Below are 18,727 nucleotides of genomic sequence, written 5' to 3' on the forward strand. Positions count from 1 at the left end.
AAAAAATTCCGATTTGTTTCGAGGAAGTGTGACGTTTGGCAATGAGCAATGACATTTAATGAGATTAATTAATCAGTCGTTAAAAGTAGATAATTTATCACTAATGTTTTCACTCAGCTACAAATAGTCCTGACAGGTTATATCCACGTATTACATATTCTACCGACAATCAGCAATACTTTGTAGGTATTGTCATGGTCGGTTCGAGAGGTGAGTGACCACTGTAATTACTGGCACAGGGGTCATACAAACTTGGTTCCTAAGGTAAATACGGTGGCATTGATAACGTAAGGGCCATCCCTTACTATTTTTATTTTTGTTAAATTGGCAGTGTATATGGCCACTAGCCATAGGGTGACTTATTTGCTAGTCAGCTTACATAAAAAATATATTCAGGTGAATGAAATTTTAAAAATCTATAAAAAAAATGTATGCTGATCGGTTTAGTAGTCAAGTCTTCCATTAAAAAGATCATATAATCTAACCTTACGTAGGTTAAAGATTATATGTAGTACTAATAGGTGGTAGGTAAAGAACCTACGTTATGATTTCCAACAGCCGACCGATTATGAAAAGTAGGAAACTAATTTAACTGGCTATATGGCATTGAATTATATTTCAAATATGGAATTCATTTCAAATTTCATCTTAACTCATCAGATTTATTATTACTTCGATATGATACACAATGCCTGGTCTATAAATGTATGTACGCATATTACAATCAGGCGGGTATTTCAATAGGTTACCAAATGGATAGACTGAAATCTATATGTGTAAAAAAAAATTTTTAAAATTCTAAATATATCTACTAATAAATAAAACCGAAATTTCTGTAATTGATAAGAGTAACAGAGCATTAAGGACCGAAACCTCTACTTTCTTGAAGAACAATAAATACCTTTTCACAAACTATAACTACCTCTAATTTAGAAACTGTTATGAATTCTTACTTACTTTTCAAGTTAGTTAGATTTTGATACTACGTAAAATACTATTTCGTAATGTGTTGGGTATACTTATCGAAATAGTAATTTATTTACGAAATAATATTTTGCGAACGCAACAATATATTGTTTCCCTATAGGGAAAATAAAATTAAGTATACGTATACACTTCGCAGAATGCGAATGAAATCGTATCTCCAGTTTTCAATTCGGCACCTTTTATATATTTTATAATTTTATACATACCATAGGAAATAAAATTTGTTTTTGTTATTGTTATTCACAAACTTTGAAGTGTAGAGTGTAATGTCTAAAGAATTCTTAAAAATTTAGACTGCACCGCTGGTTATAATTTTGAAAGCATTGCTCAAAAAATTGTGTTCTAAGATTTATTTATGATAAATAAATAAATCTTAGTGGCACATAAATTCAATTAAAATATTAAACATACACGTTTTAGTTTCATGCTATTCTTTGAAAAGTTTTATAGAAAGCAATAATAATGGAACACAATATATCTGACATTGATAGCTGTCAAAAATCTAAATATCAATAAGTCAGTTGACCTTTTACTAAAATAATCGTGAACGAAACCGCAACTTCAATAATCAATTCCTTTAAATTTTTATTATTTATTTTTAATAGAATGTAACACAATTTTATAATTTCAATATGATGTCATACATCATATAAAAAAATACTAAACAATTTCACAACTAACAATAATTTAAAACGTAAACAAAATAAACCAGTCCTTTAGCCGATCAAGCTTATCAAAAATATTTTGATACACTGATAATGTTACCAATGAATCAAATGAAGTAATAAGTATGTACTTCTTCATTTATTAGTGGGGAAGATTGCGTAGATACGAAACACACGAGAATTGAAAGTGCGTGGTTAAACGTATTAACATTTTATTACCGGCGAATAAGTTAATTCAACATTATGTTACACTGGGTTCAGCATCGATGGACCAGCCTTTGGTTGCTTATATCGGCATTGGCAGCCTTATGTCTATTTCTATATGGTTTTTTCCCTTTGAAATATCATTCTGGCAAACTAGCCTCGATGGACGATCTACCAAATGTTATTAATGGAGTTAGGTAAGTTATTGTCAAAGAAAATATATCTGAAATATATAGGTCGTAATTTTTATATCATATTAGGTTAAGATTAAAAAAATACAGATTATTATCATAATAAAAAAAATTGGTTACATTCCTAGTTAACGAAACAGAACTTTATAGAATTTTATAAATTTTAGTATTGATGGTCAAGAAGTATACAATTCTGGTGAAAATAGTGTAATTCTGATGGTGATAGATGGCTTGAGATATGACTTTGCCACAGAGGAGTATATGCCATTCACTGGCCAGCTGATAAAAAATAAATCAGCATGTCTTTATGTGTCCGTCGCAGAACCACCTACAGTTACCATGCCTCGGATAAAGGTAATTAATACAGAATTACATTTATAATCATCTTGCATATTGTAAATATAAAATACTTTAGTTTATAATGAGTCTGATTGTAGATTATACTGAAATATGTAAAAAATTATTTAGTCACACAACCAAAGAAAAAGTTTAAATTATTAACATGAACCTGTCATTCATAATCAAGTTTAAGAAAAAAAAATTTAAACAATAAATTTTATTTTGTCTGTAAAAGTGTAAGAAAAGTGATTTGTTTTTTGTTATTTTAAATCAATATATTTAATATAAAAAATATTACACAGTCACCAGACAGAAAGAAGGAAAAGGCACAGTGGAGGCGCACAATAAACTTCTGGAGGGATATCTTTGCAAGTGTCACTTTTTGTAATTATATCACATTGCTTTATATTTGGTGCTAGTGCCAAAGAAAAAACAATCATTTCTTTTTTTTATATAATCAGTCTGTTTTTTATGTAAAAAAATTTCATAACTATTTACAAAAAAAGTTTTTTCTTTGGTATTGTGATTTAATGACACTACATAAATTAGTTATTTAGCACCATAGCTTTTATTTTAGCCATGAAATCATTACCATCATAAAACCTTTTATCATTTTGTCTATACTAATATTATAAATGCGATAGTAACTGTCTGTTTCTCTGTCTCTCTTTTGTCTAATACCTGACGACTGACCCCTTTAACAAGCTGCGGGCAATAACCAGTTATGAAATATAAATACCCTAATCCAACCAAAGAATTAGTAAAGATAACCAAACCTTATATTTACATTTTCCATGCGCTTTGCTAATAACTCTGCCATATTATTTAACAAAATATTGTGTAGTGGCAATTAATATATTATTTTATTTTAAGTGAATATACATTTTATTTATATTGTACTGTTTTAAAAACGATGTAACAAAAACCCTATTGGATTTATCCGTACATCGGTATTCGTTGTCAACACTTATAGACTTAAAACTATACAATAAAAACAAAGTAAAATATAAAAGAAACAAAAAGCTGGTACATGGCAAATAAATAATGTTACAATTAGTTGTTTATTCCTTTTTTTTTATGACTATTCATTAACCGGATTAGAACAATATCGTTATTTAATATTACCTTTATAAAGTAAGCATTTCATATAATATTGTCTTAGAACATTCTTGAACTATTTTCATAGCCATTTCACATATTTCATTTCATATATGTAATCACCCAGTCGAAAATGTTGCTAAATGTGGTACTTTGTAAAAAGCCATTGTAGACATTATCGCCTGTAAATAAGTGTTATTTTAACATGAACGTAGTTAGGTTTTGCATGAATAATCACAGTTATAGTAATACTAGTAATAATTGCAATGTGTAAATCTGAGAAGGGTTTTTCAAATCAAAATTAAATGTCAATTTCATGTAATAGTGATTTAAGATTTCTTCCTAAAGAAGTAGAGACATTATGCTTGCCAGTTATGGATAGTTTTGGAAAAGAAAGCATAAAATTTCAATTGGTCACAAATGGTACTAAAATTAGGGTTATGAAAACTAACATTTATGTAATGCATTGTTGCATGTATTTTTCATGAACTTAAAGTGTAATGGACTGAAAAAGTAATATATGAACAAGGTCACTTTAACACATCATTGTTGTTTTTATCATATTGCGTCCAACCTTTGAACCAATTTTTGCCAAACGCAAATTACTTTTTTAAACCTACACAGGAGAAAGAGATAACAATATATTTCTTTGTTTTCCACTTTATTTGATAAAACCAAGTGAATTCATATATTATTTTATCATGCTTATTGATAATAAGAAATGGATTTTCGTTGTTTATTTAACAAAACCTATTGTATATCTTCAGGCAATGATGACTGGAAGCGTTTCGACGTTTGCGGACGTAGCGTTAAACTTCGGCGCTCCCGCCGTGGTCGGTGACAGTGTGTTGCGAGTAGCGGCGGCGAAGGGCCGTCGCACCGTCATGTACGGAGACGACACGTGGCTCAGACTCTTTCCTGGATTGTGGACGGAGTCTGATGGCACCACATCGTTTTTTGTCACAGATTATACAGAAGTAGGTATTGAATACTAACATAAATACGTTCCTATATAGGTTCGCTTCAGGGATGTTATGAATATGTCATTTTCTGAATTTGGATATGTAAATAATATCGTACCAGTGTCAGATAGAGTTATGAAATTAATTGGATTATCCGATTGTTTCGAATAGTTTCAGTTACGAATAGACTTAGAATAAGATTAAATAAAATTTATTAATTAAAAAAATTACAATTGGTATTAAGTTCTATTACCTATAACATCCCTGGTTAGGCGCCCCCACGGGAGCATATGCCTGTATTGTATCAGTACAGATTTGAAAGTTACGTTAATGCTGAAAAGTACTTATATATATTCTGTGGAGTAGGTTTGATGCAAGTATGCTTTGATGACTTTTAACTTCATTTGTTTTCCTTTTAGGTAGATAAAAACGTAACGCGCCATCTTGATAGAATTCTAACACCAGATGAAAAAAAGAAACCTCCGTTTGATCTGCTCGTCCTCCACTACTTGGGGCTCGATCACATCGGACACTTAGAAGGAGCCAGGAGTCCGAAAATTAAACCTAAACTTTTGGAAATGGACGACGTAGTCAAGAAAATATACAAAGCTATGCAAACATGGGTGATTTTGCTTATTTAATGTAATTTTCCAGCAAATAATAAAGCAGTAACTGGAACACGAGATTCTTAGCAAGCAAGCACGACTAAGTTTTCATGTGCTTAATTTGTGTTTATAAAACATCTCGTGTTTGGCGGTGAAGGAAAACATCACGAGGAAACTTACACGTGGCGGATGAAAATCTGTCGCGTCACCAACGCATCGGCACTGCGTGGTAGAGGAAGCACCTTCTCCTCAGATATAAAAGGAGCCCAGCAGTGTGACATATAAACGTTTGTTACTTTTAACAAAAATTAAATTCATAAATATTGTTATTTCCATCGTTCATTTCGTGCTTAGGGGTGAGGTCAGATGATAAGCAAGAAAAGTTAAAAGTAACCCCCCCCCCCTTTGCCCAGGAGCGCAAAGGCGTGCTGCTGCTGTGCGGCGACCACGGCATGCGCGACGCGGGCGGACACGGCGGCGCCTCGCCCGCCGAGCTGCTCGTGCCGCTCGTCGTGCTCACGAGCGACGGCTTCCGCTGCCCGCACGAGTTAGTTTACCTTAATTGAGGCACACGACTACTAGAATTCGAAGTTACTATTTATATTTATATATTCCCAAAAACAATGTAAAGTTGGTCCTACCAGGTGCAACTCCTGACTTGGTAGTACAATCATCAAACATTCAACCAAATTTTCTAGCTGTAGAGCTTTGTGCAAGCCCTGGTCTGGGTGGGTAACATCATATATATATATTGTTGTGTTTCGGTTTGAAGGTTGAGCCAGTGTAATTACAGGCATTACATTTTATACATTACAAGGGACATAACATCTTAGTTCCCAAGGTTGGTGGCGCATTGGTGATGTAAGGAATGGTTAGTATTTATTACAGCGCTGTTGTCTATGGGCGGCGGTGAATCACACAACATCAGGTGGTCCATTTGCTCGTCTACCAATCTATAACATAAACAAAACTTACTAACATTGACTGCGCCACCAACATTGAGAAGTAAGATGTTGTCCTATATTATACCTCGTGTCTTTACTTATACTGGTTCTACTACATCAATATTTTGTCTTGTTCTTAACTCACTCGGAGGCGCTCGTACTGAGTTACTAACTTCGAATTGACGCGATGTCAATGTTCAGAACATTCCGAATGTCAACGAAGCTGTCATCGCAACTTTGAAAGTAAAATGAAGTGTTCCCTCGGCGCCGGCAGGGCGGGCGCGGGCGGCACGGTGGCGCAGACGGACGTGGCGCCGTCGCTGGCGTGGCTGCTGGGCGCGCCGCCGCCGGGCGACAGCGCGGGCCGCGTGCTGGCGGCGCTGCTGCCGCGCGACCCGCGCCAGCACCTCTACCTGCTGCACGTGCTGGCCGAGCGGAACGCGCGCCTCGTGCCCTCCACCGACAAGGGTGAGATCCGATCCCGGCGCTCGAGCCGACCGGTTCGTTTACGTAGTTTTATTGGTGGTCGTCTGCTTCATTAATCTAGTGGCTAGATTTGAGGCCTTAGAGCCTCGCTCGAAACCCCTAGTTGGCCCGAAAAGTTATTGAGTTTTTCAGTAGTAAATATTTCAGTAAAAGCCTGGAGTCCGGAATTTGGAATTCTGTACAATCCCGTCCCTCAAAGAACACGTAAATCAGTAAATAGGTCCTGCGCTTGAACGCGTTTCGATCGTGTTGGATTTTCCTTCCCATAGGACAATGAGAGTGAGGGAATACAGAGTGCACCTGTGTTTGCGCACACACTTGCACAATATAATATGTCTTACGTAGTTGACTAGTCTCCTTGGAGATTAGCCGCGAGGTCAGGGCGACAGTGTCATTATTATTATTGGTAATGTTCAGACCGACCGTAAATCATCTCTATGTTTATGGTGCTTGTTAAAGACTTACACAATTAAAAAATAGTATGAGAATATATTCGCCTATAGATAATTATTAAAATGAAATATAAGTTTAGGCGAATTTACCGAAAATTAAAGATAACTCTCAACAGAATAACTAATCTTGATCTAGATTAAAAGCAAAAAGGTATATTGTATTTCACTTATATTAAACATGTCAAAAAATAACAACTAAAACATAAAAATATAATAAGTTCAATTAATTATCTCGATATTCAGTTTAGGGATACCTCAGGTATATGTACTTGGTCCATTTCTTTTCCTCATTTACATAGATGACTTTTGGTAGTTATTGAACATACGATTGTATTGTAAGCTGATTACTCTTTAATTTTTTAAATAAAACAATATATGTGAGGATAAAAACAACACTCTGATAAAGTTGAATTAGTCAACATACAAAATGTATCAAATTTACTTCTAAAATCAAATAAAGTACTTTAGATACTTAACTTCTATGGTAAATAAAATTATTGATTTTTGATTTTTATATTTTGGTAATATACGATTAAATGGATTTCGACGCAATAACATAAATATATTATGCTGTTCATTTTCTATAAAATTTCACAGATTAACTTGAGGAAAGAAAACAAATTTTTCAAATATAAAAAAAAACTTTGGTAATTTCAGAATTTTACAAACAATTCGAACGCGCTAAAGTACAATTCGCCCATTTCTTGGCCACGGGACAGCAGAGCGCCGCCAAGATCGCAAAGGAATTTTACGAAGAATCCTTGGAGGAAATGTCCAAGTACCTAACGGAGACGACAACCGACTTCGATATGTTTGCTCTCATCAGCGCTACGTGTATTTTGTATCTTGTAAGTACTGCAAATATGTATAGTATACTTGATAAGACAATTAACACCCCTTTAGGGTTACATTCTGAAACAATTAAGATGTCTGTAATCTAAGACTTTTCATGGAGCCATTTCAAATATCGAAAATATATTATTATTATTTTATGAAAACAATAATTGTAAAACATGACATTAAGCAAAAATCCTGCAGAGTTCCTTTCGCCGGTTCTTCTATTTTAACTTTTGACTTATATTGACAGATATTTTTGTTGCACATGAATATCATATTTCGAACAATAAAAAAAATATAATCTTCAAACTTAAATCGTGCAGCTGCTTGGTTACAAAAACATGCAGGCACACTGAAATAAAATACAAATTAAAAATAAAATACACCAAGACATGGACAATTTTTTTTTAGCCATTTCAAAAGACTACATACATACATTACCTAATTATAATATTATGTTAGTTTGTATTTATCTTTGAAGTATTTGAATTTTGTAATTTCCAGCTAGCCGGGGCCCTTCTCTGCATCACACTCTACTCTCTCCAATCGGAGGCGCGAAGAAAAATAAGCTTTCCAAAACTACATCGATCCAAGGCCAGTTCATTGATCGCATTCGTCGTTGTGCTAGTCATTTCCGCATTTACGCTGATTACAGCTTGTTTTATAACGGAAACGAAGAGCCAGTTCTGTTCGTTCAGCCCCCTTTGGAGTATAGCCTTCATAGCAGCGGCCGTGACGATAACAGTGGCGTACTTCATTATCAAGACGACCATAGAAAACACGAAGGATCTTTCCATATTGAGAGATCTGAACGCGATCGACTATTTACTGATCATAGGCACGCTGTTCCATTCTTGGTCGTTCTTCGGCACGAGTTTCATAGAAGAAGAACACATGACGTGGTATTTCTTCTGGAATACGCTCATGTTCTTCATCCTGGTCCGGACGATCGTTGTCGTGGTGATGTATTTCGCGAAACGATGGTCGGGAGCTACGGAATTTCAAGAGAAACCGCATCTTGAGAACCGGATGAGCTCGGTCGGTGTCAGCATCGTGCCACAGTGGGTCTTGCTGATCGCTCTGCATAGGTAAGTTATTTTATTCCATAGCTTCAAGTATATACTACTAGCAAACTTATCATACCAGTCAAGTGACCACCAACACACCAAGGGACACATCGGTTTGTAATTACATTATGTTAGATACCTAATGTAATTACTGGTACAAGGGACATAATATCTTAGATCTCAAGTTAGGATATGAATGGAGGTGACCCAAAATACCAAATAGATTTTATTCATATGTGGAAGGCTGACGAGCAAAGTATGGCTCGTATATCACTACCATCCGTATACTGCTTCAGAACGATTATGTTAAATCCCTTGTACCTGTAATTAAATTGGTTCAGCGGTCACAGGCTCTCGTTCTTGACTAGGTCGTAGAAGGCATGACACTTTTTAAAACAGAAATATACCAAAATTAAATTTTTATATAAAATAATCAAAATAATTTTACATTTTCATATCATGGGTACTATTAAATTTTAGGGTATCTGTTTTTAAAGTAAATTTTACAAATTCCAGGTATTTAAGGACAATGAATCAAACCGGGGATCGTTGGTTGTTTCTCCCAGATACGGCGGACTGGTTGAATTCACCAGAAAACTCTTTCTATCTAGAAGCACATCTTGTTATAGGTGAATCTTTATAAAAATAGTTTTATACAAAAATAAATAAAGTACCTCTTAGTACTCCCTCAATTAAATAGAATATTTGGTACGATTTAAATCAAAGAAAACGGTTTGTCAAAATTTAAACGGTTTTCTGAATACTCAATTCAGTATAATATCGCGTCTTACATAAAATCGCCAGTCTTTTGAAAATCTATCTCTTATGACATAGATGGCTCACCCCTCACGAATCATCATACAATTATCGATTAAATTATTTACATCAGTTAACTGCACTTTAAAACATCTTATACAAATTCTATTTACTTTTTATATTATTTTCTATTTTTAAAGCATTGTAATTACTATTCACATGTGATATGTAATTTTGACAAATTCGTATCTCTAAGCATGTAAAAATTTTCAAATATAATATAAGAATGTCACATTGATTCAATTGTATTTTTTTTTTCAGGGAGTCTTCTAACTCTGGCGATATGTCTTTGGAACATTCGCTTCATGAATAATTATATGCAAATACACTCGGCGCTAACCGTCCTGGCAACGGCGTGCACACTCTGCCATCGGATCGCTACCAACGCCTTAGTTACGCCCTTCCCTATCATAAAGACTTGGGATCCCGTATTAATAGTTAACATATTTTGGGGTCTACTCATAAGCCAAGTTATATTCGAACTCCTCACTTACATTGGCCTCTTTAAAACTTGCGGCTTCCCACTGAAGGGTGATAATAAGTTCGCATATAACAAGCCCAAAGCGAAGAACGAAGATTACTTCTACGATCAAATGGAAGAGCCTTGGAATATAGACGAGGTGAAGCTGAACCTCGCTCGATCGATCACTCACATCATGTACAATGATTTGATGTTGATAATAATTCTTTTGATGAAGCCGCATAATGTTATAATGGTCCCGAGCATTTATTTCACCTGCAAGTTGACGTCCAAGTGTTTGGACCACAAACTGTTGGACGCTAGGATGAGGAAGGGTACAGAAATTCTAGACGTATTGAGCAAGTCCCTCGTCCATCTTTGGATTGGATTCCTGTTTTACTTTTATCAGGTACGCGTAGAGTTGTTTTATTATTTTATGTAAAATTTTATATTATTTTAATGTATAGGCTATTTCAATGTCAATAGGAGTAGGATATTTAAACAATTTTAACCTTGAATCGACATTTAAGCATGACATCATTGGTCGAAATCTAAATATTGAAGTTGTAATCGGATATTTGGAAATAAAGCATATAGAAGTACTTACGTGGAATAGTGTTGTATTATAAATAAAGATTTATTAATAAAGAACCGTTTTTTTAAATTAATAAATCAGGTTTTTTTATGTAGCGATATCGCCTACGATTTTATATTTAAATATTATTATTTACGTCAACTTCCGTCGCACTAGACGTCGAGTGTACAACGTGGGATATTTTATTCAAAACTACCCCGCGTTGGAAGATCTAAGCGGAAAAGTCAGTGCTAATGGGCACGCGTGTTCGTCGGCAGGGCAACTCGAACAGCCTGGCGTCCGTGGAGCTGGGCGCGGGCTACGTGGGGCTGCGCGAGTACAGCGCGGCGCGCGTGGCGGCGCGCGTGGGGCTGCACGCCTACGCCGCGCCCGCGCTGGCCGGCGCGCAGCTGTTCTGCGCCGCCGCCGCGCGCGCGCACCACTGGAAGGGGTGCGTGCGCCACTCCTTTTCATTCTAGATCGTATTGTTGGCACTCGGGGGGGGGGGGTCTCGTTTAGAGCTAAAATTATTTATTTAATATTATAAGTAGTCATCTAATTATTTCATTAATTTTATAACATCAGTACCTACCCTGCCGACTGTTAGAGTAAGCAATTAAATGACGTTTTGACGTTTGTTTCCAGGTATCTGGAATCGGTGTGGAGGGTGATAAACATATTCGCCCTGCAGAGGGTGTACCAGCTCGTAATATATTGTCTTATAGCGATTCTGTTCAGACATCATCTATTCGTGTGGACAGTTTTTTCACCCAAGTTGCTATATGACTTTGTGGCGACGGTGTTTTCGGTGCAAGCTTTGTCGACGATATGCGTGATCGTGCTGTTGACGCATGCGTCGAGTTGGATGGCTAAAAAGTTAACGTACAAATCGACGCTGTGAAGTAAATTTTAGACAACATGTACATTATTATAGTACAATAATTCTATTTAAAAAATATTAGAATCTTAAATGTACATATATACTATTCTTTACGAGGCACGGGAACGGCGAAGAGTCTAGAATAAAATCGAATTAAAAAATCGATTGAATATCTAATCAAGATTATTTATAGTAAATAAAAAATTGATGTGTATTTATAAAAAAAAAAATCAATCGATATTGCGATTGCATAATTTATTCACCATAGCAATGTTTCGACTTGATGCCACTCCTTTGATTTGTTATTTGCGCATCTGTAGTATTTTTTACATTTGTAATAATACTATTATACTTCAAATGTGTTATTATGACAAACAGATATAGTTCAAATGTATTTTTATGAATTATTTATAAAGTTTTATTATATTGTATATACCTTCTCCTCAAAAAGAAACATATTTAGCCCAAACAGTGGGACATTTAGAGGTTGTTACTTTAGTTTTATCATAATTACATGTATGACAATTATATAATAATATGTACTAATCATAATTTTTTTTTTCAATTGTAAATATTTTGAAATGTTTAAAATATGCAAATGAAAACTTTCATACTGTTCTTCTATAATTTCATTAACTTCAAAATCATCCAATGTAATTAAATATATTTTGTAAAAAAGATTATATACCTACAAATCACTAACGTTTGAATTAAGCCACATTCCTTTTTAAATATCATGCTATGTGTACAGAACTTGTGGATCCTTACAAAAGTCGAGGATTCTAATGCCAGCAAACGCCACTCAGTTTTAAATATACTTTTGTATATTACTGTTAAACTTTCTTATATAACATTTATATTATGTTGTTAGAATCAAAGTTATGCTAAAATTAAATGAAGAGATTTATTTATAAATGCGAGCATTGAGTTTATTTGAACCCGTTATAATAAAATACGAATTTATGTATGCATGTAAGATGGATTAATTAAGTTTCAAAGCGCCCAAAGAAGTTTTATTTGAGTTTATACTTCCACCAGCAATTTATTCATCAATAACTTGACATCATCACTTATATGCTTTTTTAGTTCAATTTAAGGTAAACAAAGTTAAATTAATTAATTTTTACGATTTAAGAATAGATTAATACCTAAGCTGCAAAGTGTTGTGTGATGCAATAACTACCTATATATATAACATAACAAAACAAATTTGAACAATTATCTAACCAAAAGTAAATCATAAGTCAATGTTAACATCTTAATTTTTTTTTCTTTTATAATCTTGCACTTATTTGTTTCCGATATTTTATTTATTAATCATTCTGAAAACGAATCGAGTAGTGTCTCGGAACATGTAGTTACCAAATTTTAGGGAGGAACCATTTAAGTAATTACTTCGCCATTGTGAAAATTAAACTGGCTGATCAATGTCTCACCTCTTCGACATTTTCCATATTTACTTCTTGGCAATTATAGAACAATGATGTTGATAAATATGATGATGTATAAATATACCACTTCCACGAAACTGACTTATAACTCAAAAAAAATTGAAATTTAAGTTACTACTATCATGCTTTTTTCGAAATATTTCGATTTTTGTATTTTTTATTAAAAAGAATTTGTTATACTGCGTGTACAATATTTTAAAACGTTTCACCATTCCAATTGTTATATATATAAAAGCTGAATAATTGTACTGATGTGAAGAATATAATAAAACTAAGTTATTTTCAATGCTTTTTATTTCTTGTTACATAATAATGGTACCACCATTGACCTACAAAACCAATATATAAGGATATAACATAAATTTTAACATCTATATCTAATTTGAAAAAGAAGTGATTATGACGGGCGAAAAATCAAAAATATAAGGTATATTTATATACTAAGTTATTCACTATGTGAAAGAAAAGTTTATAAACTGGGCATGAAAATCGTCATCACAGTGTTACCAGAATTCCGAATGATTAGAAAAAGCACCAAGTAATTTTAACAATAAAAACAAAAATATCAAATCAAATATTTCATAAATGCCTATAACATCACCTGGATATAGTCTTAATTTATTTATACAAACTGACAAAACTGTTAAAAATGTTTCCCTTAATACTTTAAGATAAATGTTTAATTATTTTTTTTTCGTATGGAATGAAAGTTGTAAGCAGGTGATAGTCAAAATAAAAAAAATAATACAATCTATTATAAGACTGCACATAGGGTAAGTACATATTTACATTTGGAATGCAAATTCTTTTTCTTTCCTAAAGCATGTAAAGTTTCAAAAAATATTTTTTGCATTATTATATTATCTATCACACTATTAAACCTTGAAGGTTATATATAAATATGTTTGATACTTAAATTATGTATAATACAATTTTATTGGCACTGCCTTTAATAAATATCAAACAGTTGAACATAAAATAAGCTAAAATAATTAAATAAACATCCATAGTCATTACACAAAGGTTTAGCTGTCTGTATTTCTAACCTAAAACCCATTTTATACAATTAAAAAAAATTGTTATAAATATTTTCAATCCAGTGCTCTAGACCAATATTTGAACTGAAATCTATCATAAAAGAAATGCAATTATCTAGTCTGCAAAGCGTAGGAAATTGGAAGATATTATATTTCTAAAAATAAATTTAGCGAGTTATGAATCTGGTTTTTTTTCACTGCTTCTGTCTCGAAGTTATCTCTCCTTGTTCTGTCGACTTGTAAATATTTAAAGCTAGATGATATTTAAACAGCTAGAACTATGTTGTATTTATTATTATTCTGGAACCACAAGAACTTGATACACCTCTCCCCCTTATCTTACCATTTATTCGTTATAAACCTGTAAACAAAAGTATAAATGCATTAAATAATTTTCAGTATTATATTTCGTTGTTTATTGACAAACCCTACACTCCGAATTAAACTAAAAATAACATTTTTATATACAAAAAATAGCTTTCAAGGACACATTGACCAATATAACTATTTATAAGCAACTAGTTGTCGCTCGCGGCTTCGCTCGCATTTTGGGGAGTTAGTTAGGTATTAGACATAAAAATAGCTTATGTCCGTCCTTGAGTTCCAGCTTTCTTTATACTAAATTTCATCAAATTCGAGTCAGTGGTTTGGCCGTGAAAAGTCAACAGGCATACAGACTGAGTTATTTTTGCTTTTATGATGTTATAGATTTGTTCTCATTTAAATGACAAAACAAAGTGTTAGATTACTTGCTAGGTGTAGCGTGTCCTCATTGAGACTGCATCTTGTAACGATATACCAGCACGCTGGCCACCCCCACCAGCAGGCTCAAGAGCAAAGAGCCCCACATTAACATCTGCATAGAATATATTTTAAACATATTACACATAATAATCCAATACTTTAACAATAGCTTCTTTCTGTCTTTTAATAGTTATAAATATTTTCAATCCAGTGCTCTAGACCAATATTAGAATTGAAATCTATCATAAATGAAATGCAATTATCTAGTCTGCAAAGCGTAGGAAATTGGAATATTTATATTTATAAATATATTTTAAACATACTACACTTAATAATCCAATACATTAAAGCTTATTCCCTAACATAATATCTTATTTCCGTCGCTTTATATTATTTACGACATACAAAACATCATATTATGTTAATTTGGTCGAAATTCACACCGAACCACCAAATAAAATCTGACACTGGAGTAATACGAATGTTTGCGTACACTGAGATCACGTGTCGACGCCTACCGCCCGTACCTTGGCCGTGCTGGGCTTGCTGTCGGGCGCCGGCTCGTCGGTGCCCAGCATGCGGCGCGCCAGGCGGCGCTCGAGCGAGCGGTCGCGCGCTCGCTGGCGCTCGCAGCTGGCCAGCTCGCTGCGCACGGCGCCGTCGGCGGGCGCCGCCCGCGCCGCCGCGCGCGCCGCCTCCAGCGCCTCCCCCGCGCGCCCCACCGCGCTCAGGATGCGCGACTTGCGGTACAGCGCCTTCGCGTTCGTCGGCTGGCACGTCAGCACTCGGGTCACGGCCTGGACGGTTTCAATTTACATTTCAATTAAGTATATCGACACTAAAGCGAGGACGACGACGGATCGCATAAATATAATAGCTACTTATATCGTACTTAAAACACTATTTTTTATTTCCCATAATTAAAAATCTACATTCTATATTATTATATTTTGAAGTCTGTCAATTTAATTGTAACTACAATAACTCATGTTGTTACCTCAAGATCGATTCGCTATTAAACCAGGGATTAATGACTACACATACTACTGAGCTTTTATTTTTAATTTCAATAAAAAAATATTTGAATATTATTATATATAAGATAGACCTTACTTGCAACGCAGCGTCATAGGCTCCCGCTTTCAGTTGTGCGGCTGCCATATTGTTATAAACGCGAAGTCGTTCCTCCAAGAGTGCGTGCAATGAGTCCGAAGTGGGAGTTACATCCCCTGAGGGCGTGGGGTCGGTGATCCCGCCCTCGCTCTCATCGAGCACGTCAAGTGCTCGTCGATATAACTGCACAGCCAACTGAGCCTCACCGCGGCCATACCACCAATTACCACGACAACGACGACGTGTACTAAAATTATACATACAATTTGATTATTAATTAAATAAGTTCATCTTAAAGTACTTGCGACATGCTAGGCTCTTTACAAACGACATCGCAAAAGAAACATAAGCCATGGGTCTACTATAATAATAATTTACAAGCAAATCTTTTTAAATAAATGTTAATTAAATAATGTATTTTTTTAATTAACATCAGTTTAATAATACAGTTATTTCAGTTGCCTTTATAATTACAGAATATATATATTGACTTTAAGCTAAATTATCAAACAAAAATATATGCAAATCCTAGTTATAGAATATAAACAATCATTTGAAACAAGTTGATAAACATTTGGCATCATTTTATTATTAAAATATTCATCTATAACAGAGATATTGTGTATGTCATCAAAGCATTCAGTTTTTAATAATAATTTAATAATATTCTTGGCTGTATAACCTTAGTCAAAACAACATATTATTTACTATACTTTGAAAATTTATCAGTTTAAAAATTACTTTATTAGTACATACATACATACATACAACATACAAAGTACAATTATTTTAGTTTACTGGAAATACAAAATTGTATTATAATAAAATCTATTTATAAAAATGGTTTATCACACACCCAATTTCCATCCTTTCTGCGATAGGTAATGTTTCATGGTCCGGCTCCTCAGTCCAGTCATGTAATTCTAGGCGAGCTTCGAGCCATGTGTCAGCATCAATTGGTGTACCTTCATATTTGGCTCCGTTCACTTCCCCGACTAATCCCAGACTCTCACCAGGCTTGAGACCTGTCTCTCCATATGCAAATCTTGGTGCTATTTGAAGAAGACAAACTTCGCCTTTATACATAAGAGTTAGTGCTAAGTCCAATGCTTGAAGGACCTGAAATCACACAGATAAGAAAATAAAATATAGTGAACCAAAGAGCAAATCCCAAACTTAGAGTAAAAGGTATATGTAATACCAAAATTTATGACCAGTGATGACCTGAGCCGGATTCACTAACACAGTCTTTAAAAATGTGTTTATTAACACCTAGTAACTTCAAATAAGCTACTGACATATTTTATGTCCATGATTGACTTGTGACCAAATTTGACTGTGACACCAACTTAGTGTTAAAATGGAATGTTAACATATTAATGGAGGTTGTCTTATTAATTGTATTATTTATTAAATATCTAGTTACACTTAAGTATTTTAGTGCCTAATATAATCTCAAGGAACATTTTAAACATTGATAATTTCTCCTTCATTCTTTTTAATACTGAAATAACTTTGTCTTGAATATAATTCTTATTGAATCATAAGATTTCCTCAACTATCATTCATCATTTAATTCCCAACATACACTTTCGCTTTAAGGTCAATTAACCATAACAATCACGGACAAGAAATTAAATGAGATAATAATCAGGTAATGATAAGGAACTAATTACCACAAAGATAACACATCATCGTCAATGAACTTACGTATGCAAAATATAAATACTTTATTAACTAAATAAATAATATTATCTTACTTCATTGTCACCCAAATAAATCTTAATATGATCCCGTTTCTCTACCAGATCTTGAGACCCATCCCGTAATTTAAGTTCATAAGTAATTCTGCATATATCTGTTCTTTGTGGTCTAGAGCCGTCTGATTCATCGCCTGCCTTTAGAATCTAAGAGAAAAACAAACTTCTTTTTTAAGTTGCTCCAGTTGCAAAATAGTTTTCTGTGTATAATTTATTTTTACCTTCTTTAAAAGTGCCCCTGAGCCTAACACATCCTGCCATTCTTCTACTGGTTTATCACCATGTTTTTCTTTTTCTGAAAAAGCTGCCTCAGCAAGTTTCGCTTCCTCGATCTCATGCGCTGCAGCTGAAGCTAAGTCTTCGAACGAACTACTCTCAGACTTGTCAATCAACGTAGGCTCTCCTTCACTCATCTTTAAACAAAAATTTACTCGTGATTTATACAACGTTTAACTACGTAAATAACCAGTTTGTTAAAGCATAACTTAAAATTGCGTATATAATAATTGTACAACATTTTGTGATAAACCTACCTTTTTATTTTATAACACAAGTATTTTTAATTTATACCTTAATACGAAATATAAACAATGATCAAAACACTTGACATTTATACCTAATTTAATTGTATGAAATACGTGTTAAGATGACAATTCAACTTTCTGAATTGATTGACCATTTGTTTGTTGAATGTAATGAATTTTGCCAAAATGTACAAGAACTATAATTTGCACACAGATAAAAAATACAGTTTACATTAACGATAAGACAAGACAAGTCATATGTTTATGACTTATGTACCTTATGTGTAAGAAACTGGATATGGTAGGTAGTCTTTGGAAAAGTTGTGGGGCTATATTATTCTACTGTTTATTATAGCAATTGGAATTACTTTCTTGGAGGACTACACATCTTGTATCTACATTTTGCAAATCATTAGTTTGTACAATTCTTACTCATTGTTCCTAAATAACTGTGATACATTTCGTTCTACTTCGTTAAATACATGTCTTCCAAATGATATTTATTTAATTTGTAAATAAATATTTATCGAA

At 33.8% G+C, this 18,727-nt stretch overlaps 2 protein-coding genes across 4 annotated transcripts; one reads left to right on the forward strand and one right to left on the reverse strand.

Annotated features, from left to right (window-relative positions):
* The first annotated feature begins 1,546 nt into the window (after positions 1–1,546).
* Positions 1,547–13,411, forward strand: LOC113400037 (GPI ethanolamine phosphate transferase 2). Of its 2 annotated transcripts, XM_026639406.2 has the most exons (13): positions 1,548–2,053; positions 2,215–2,401; positions 2,689–2,754; positions 4,252–4,461; positions 4,866–5,069; positions 5,465–5,598; positions 6,270–6,463; positions 7,591–7,781; positions 8,275–8,858; positions 9,354–9,466; positions 9,915–10,522; positions 10,966–11,138; positions 11,333–13,411. In XM_026639406.2, exons 1-13 carry the CDS (start codon positions 1,896–1,898, stop codon positions 11,586–11,588), a joined length of 3,078 nt encoding a protein of 1,025 aa, XP_026495191.2. In that variant the 5' UTR covers positions 1,548–1,895; the 3' UTR covers positions 11,589–13,411. The 2 variants fall into 2 exon arrangements, with proteins under 2 accessions (XP_026495198.2, XP_026495191.2); XM_026639413.2 differs by lacking the exon at positions 2,689–2,754 and having other exon boundaries at positions 1,547–2,053.
* Positions 13,295–18,421, reverse strand: LOC113400050 (peptidyl-prolyl cis-trans isomerase FKBP8-like). 2 transcript variants are annotated; one of them, XM_026639435.2, is made up of 8 exons: positions 18,206–18,421; positions 17,894–18,085; positions 17,673–17,819; positions 16,769–17,031; positions 15,913–16,159; positions 15,327–15,596; positions 14,805–14,911; positions 13,295–14,416 (listed from the first exon to the last, which is right to left on the reverse strand). In XM_026639435.2, the coding sequence occupies exons 2-7, from the start codon at positions 18,083–18,085 to the stop codon at positions 14,825–14,827; spliced, it is 1,206 nt and encodes a 401-aa protein (XP_026495220.1). In that variant the 5' UTR covers positions 18,206–18,421; the 3' UTR covers positions 13,295–14,416; positions 14,805–14,824. The 2 variants fall into 2 exon arrangements, with proteins under 2 accessions (XP_026495220.1, XP_026495211.1); XM_026639426.2 differs by having other exon boundaries at positions 17,894–18,102.
* Positions 18,422–18,727: the final 306 nt, after the last annotated feature.

This window comes from Vanessa tameamea, chromosome 18 (assembly GCF_037043105.1).
Source record: "Vanessa tameamea isolate UH-Manoa-2023 chromosome 18, ilVanTame1 primary haplotype, whole genome shotgun sequence".
Lineage (NCBI taxonomy): Eukaryota > Metazoa > Arthropoda > Insecta > Lepidoptera > Nymphalidae > Vanessa > Vanessa tameamea.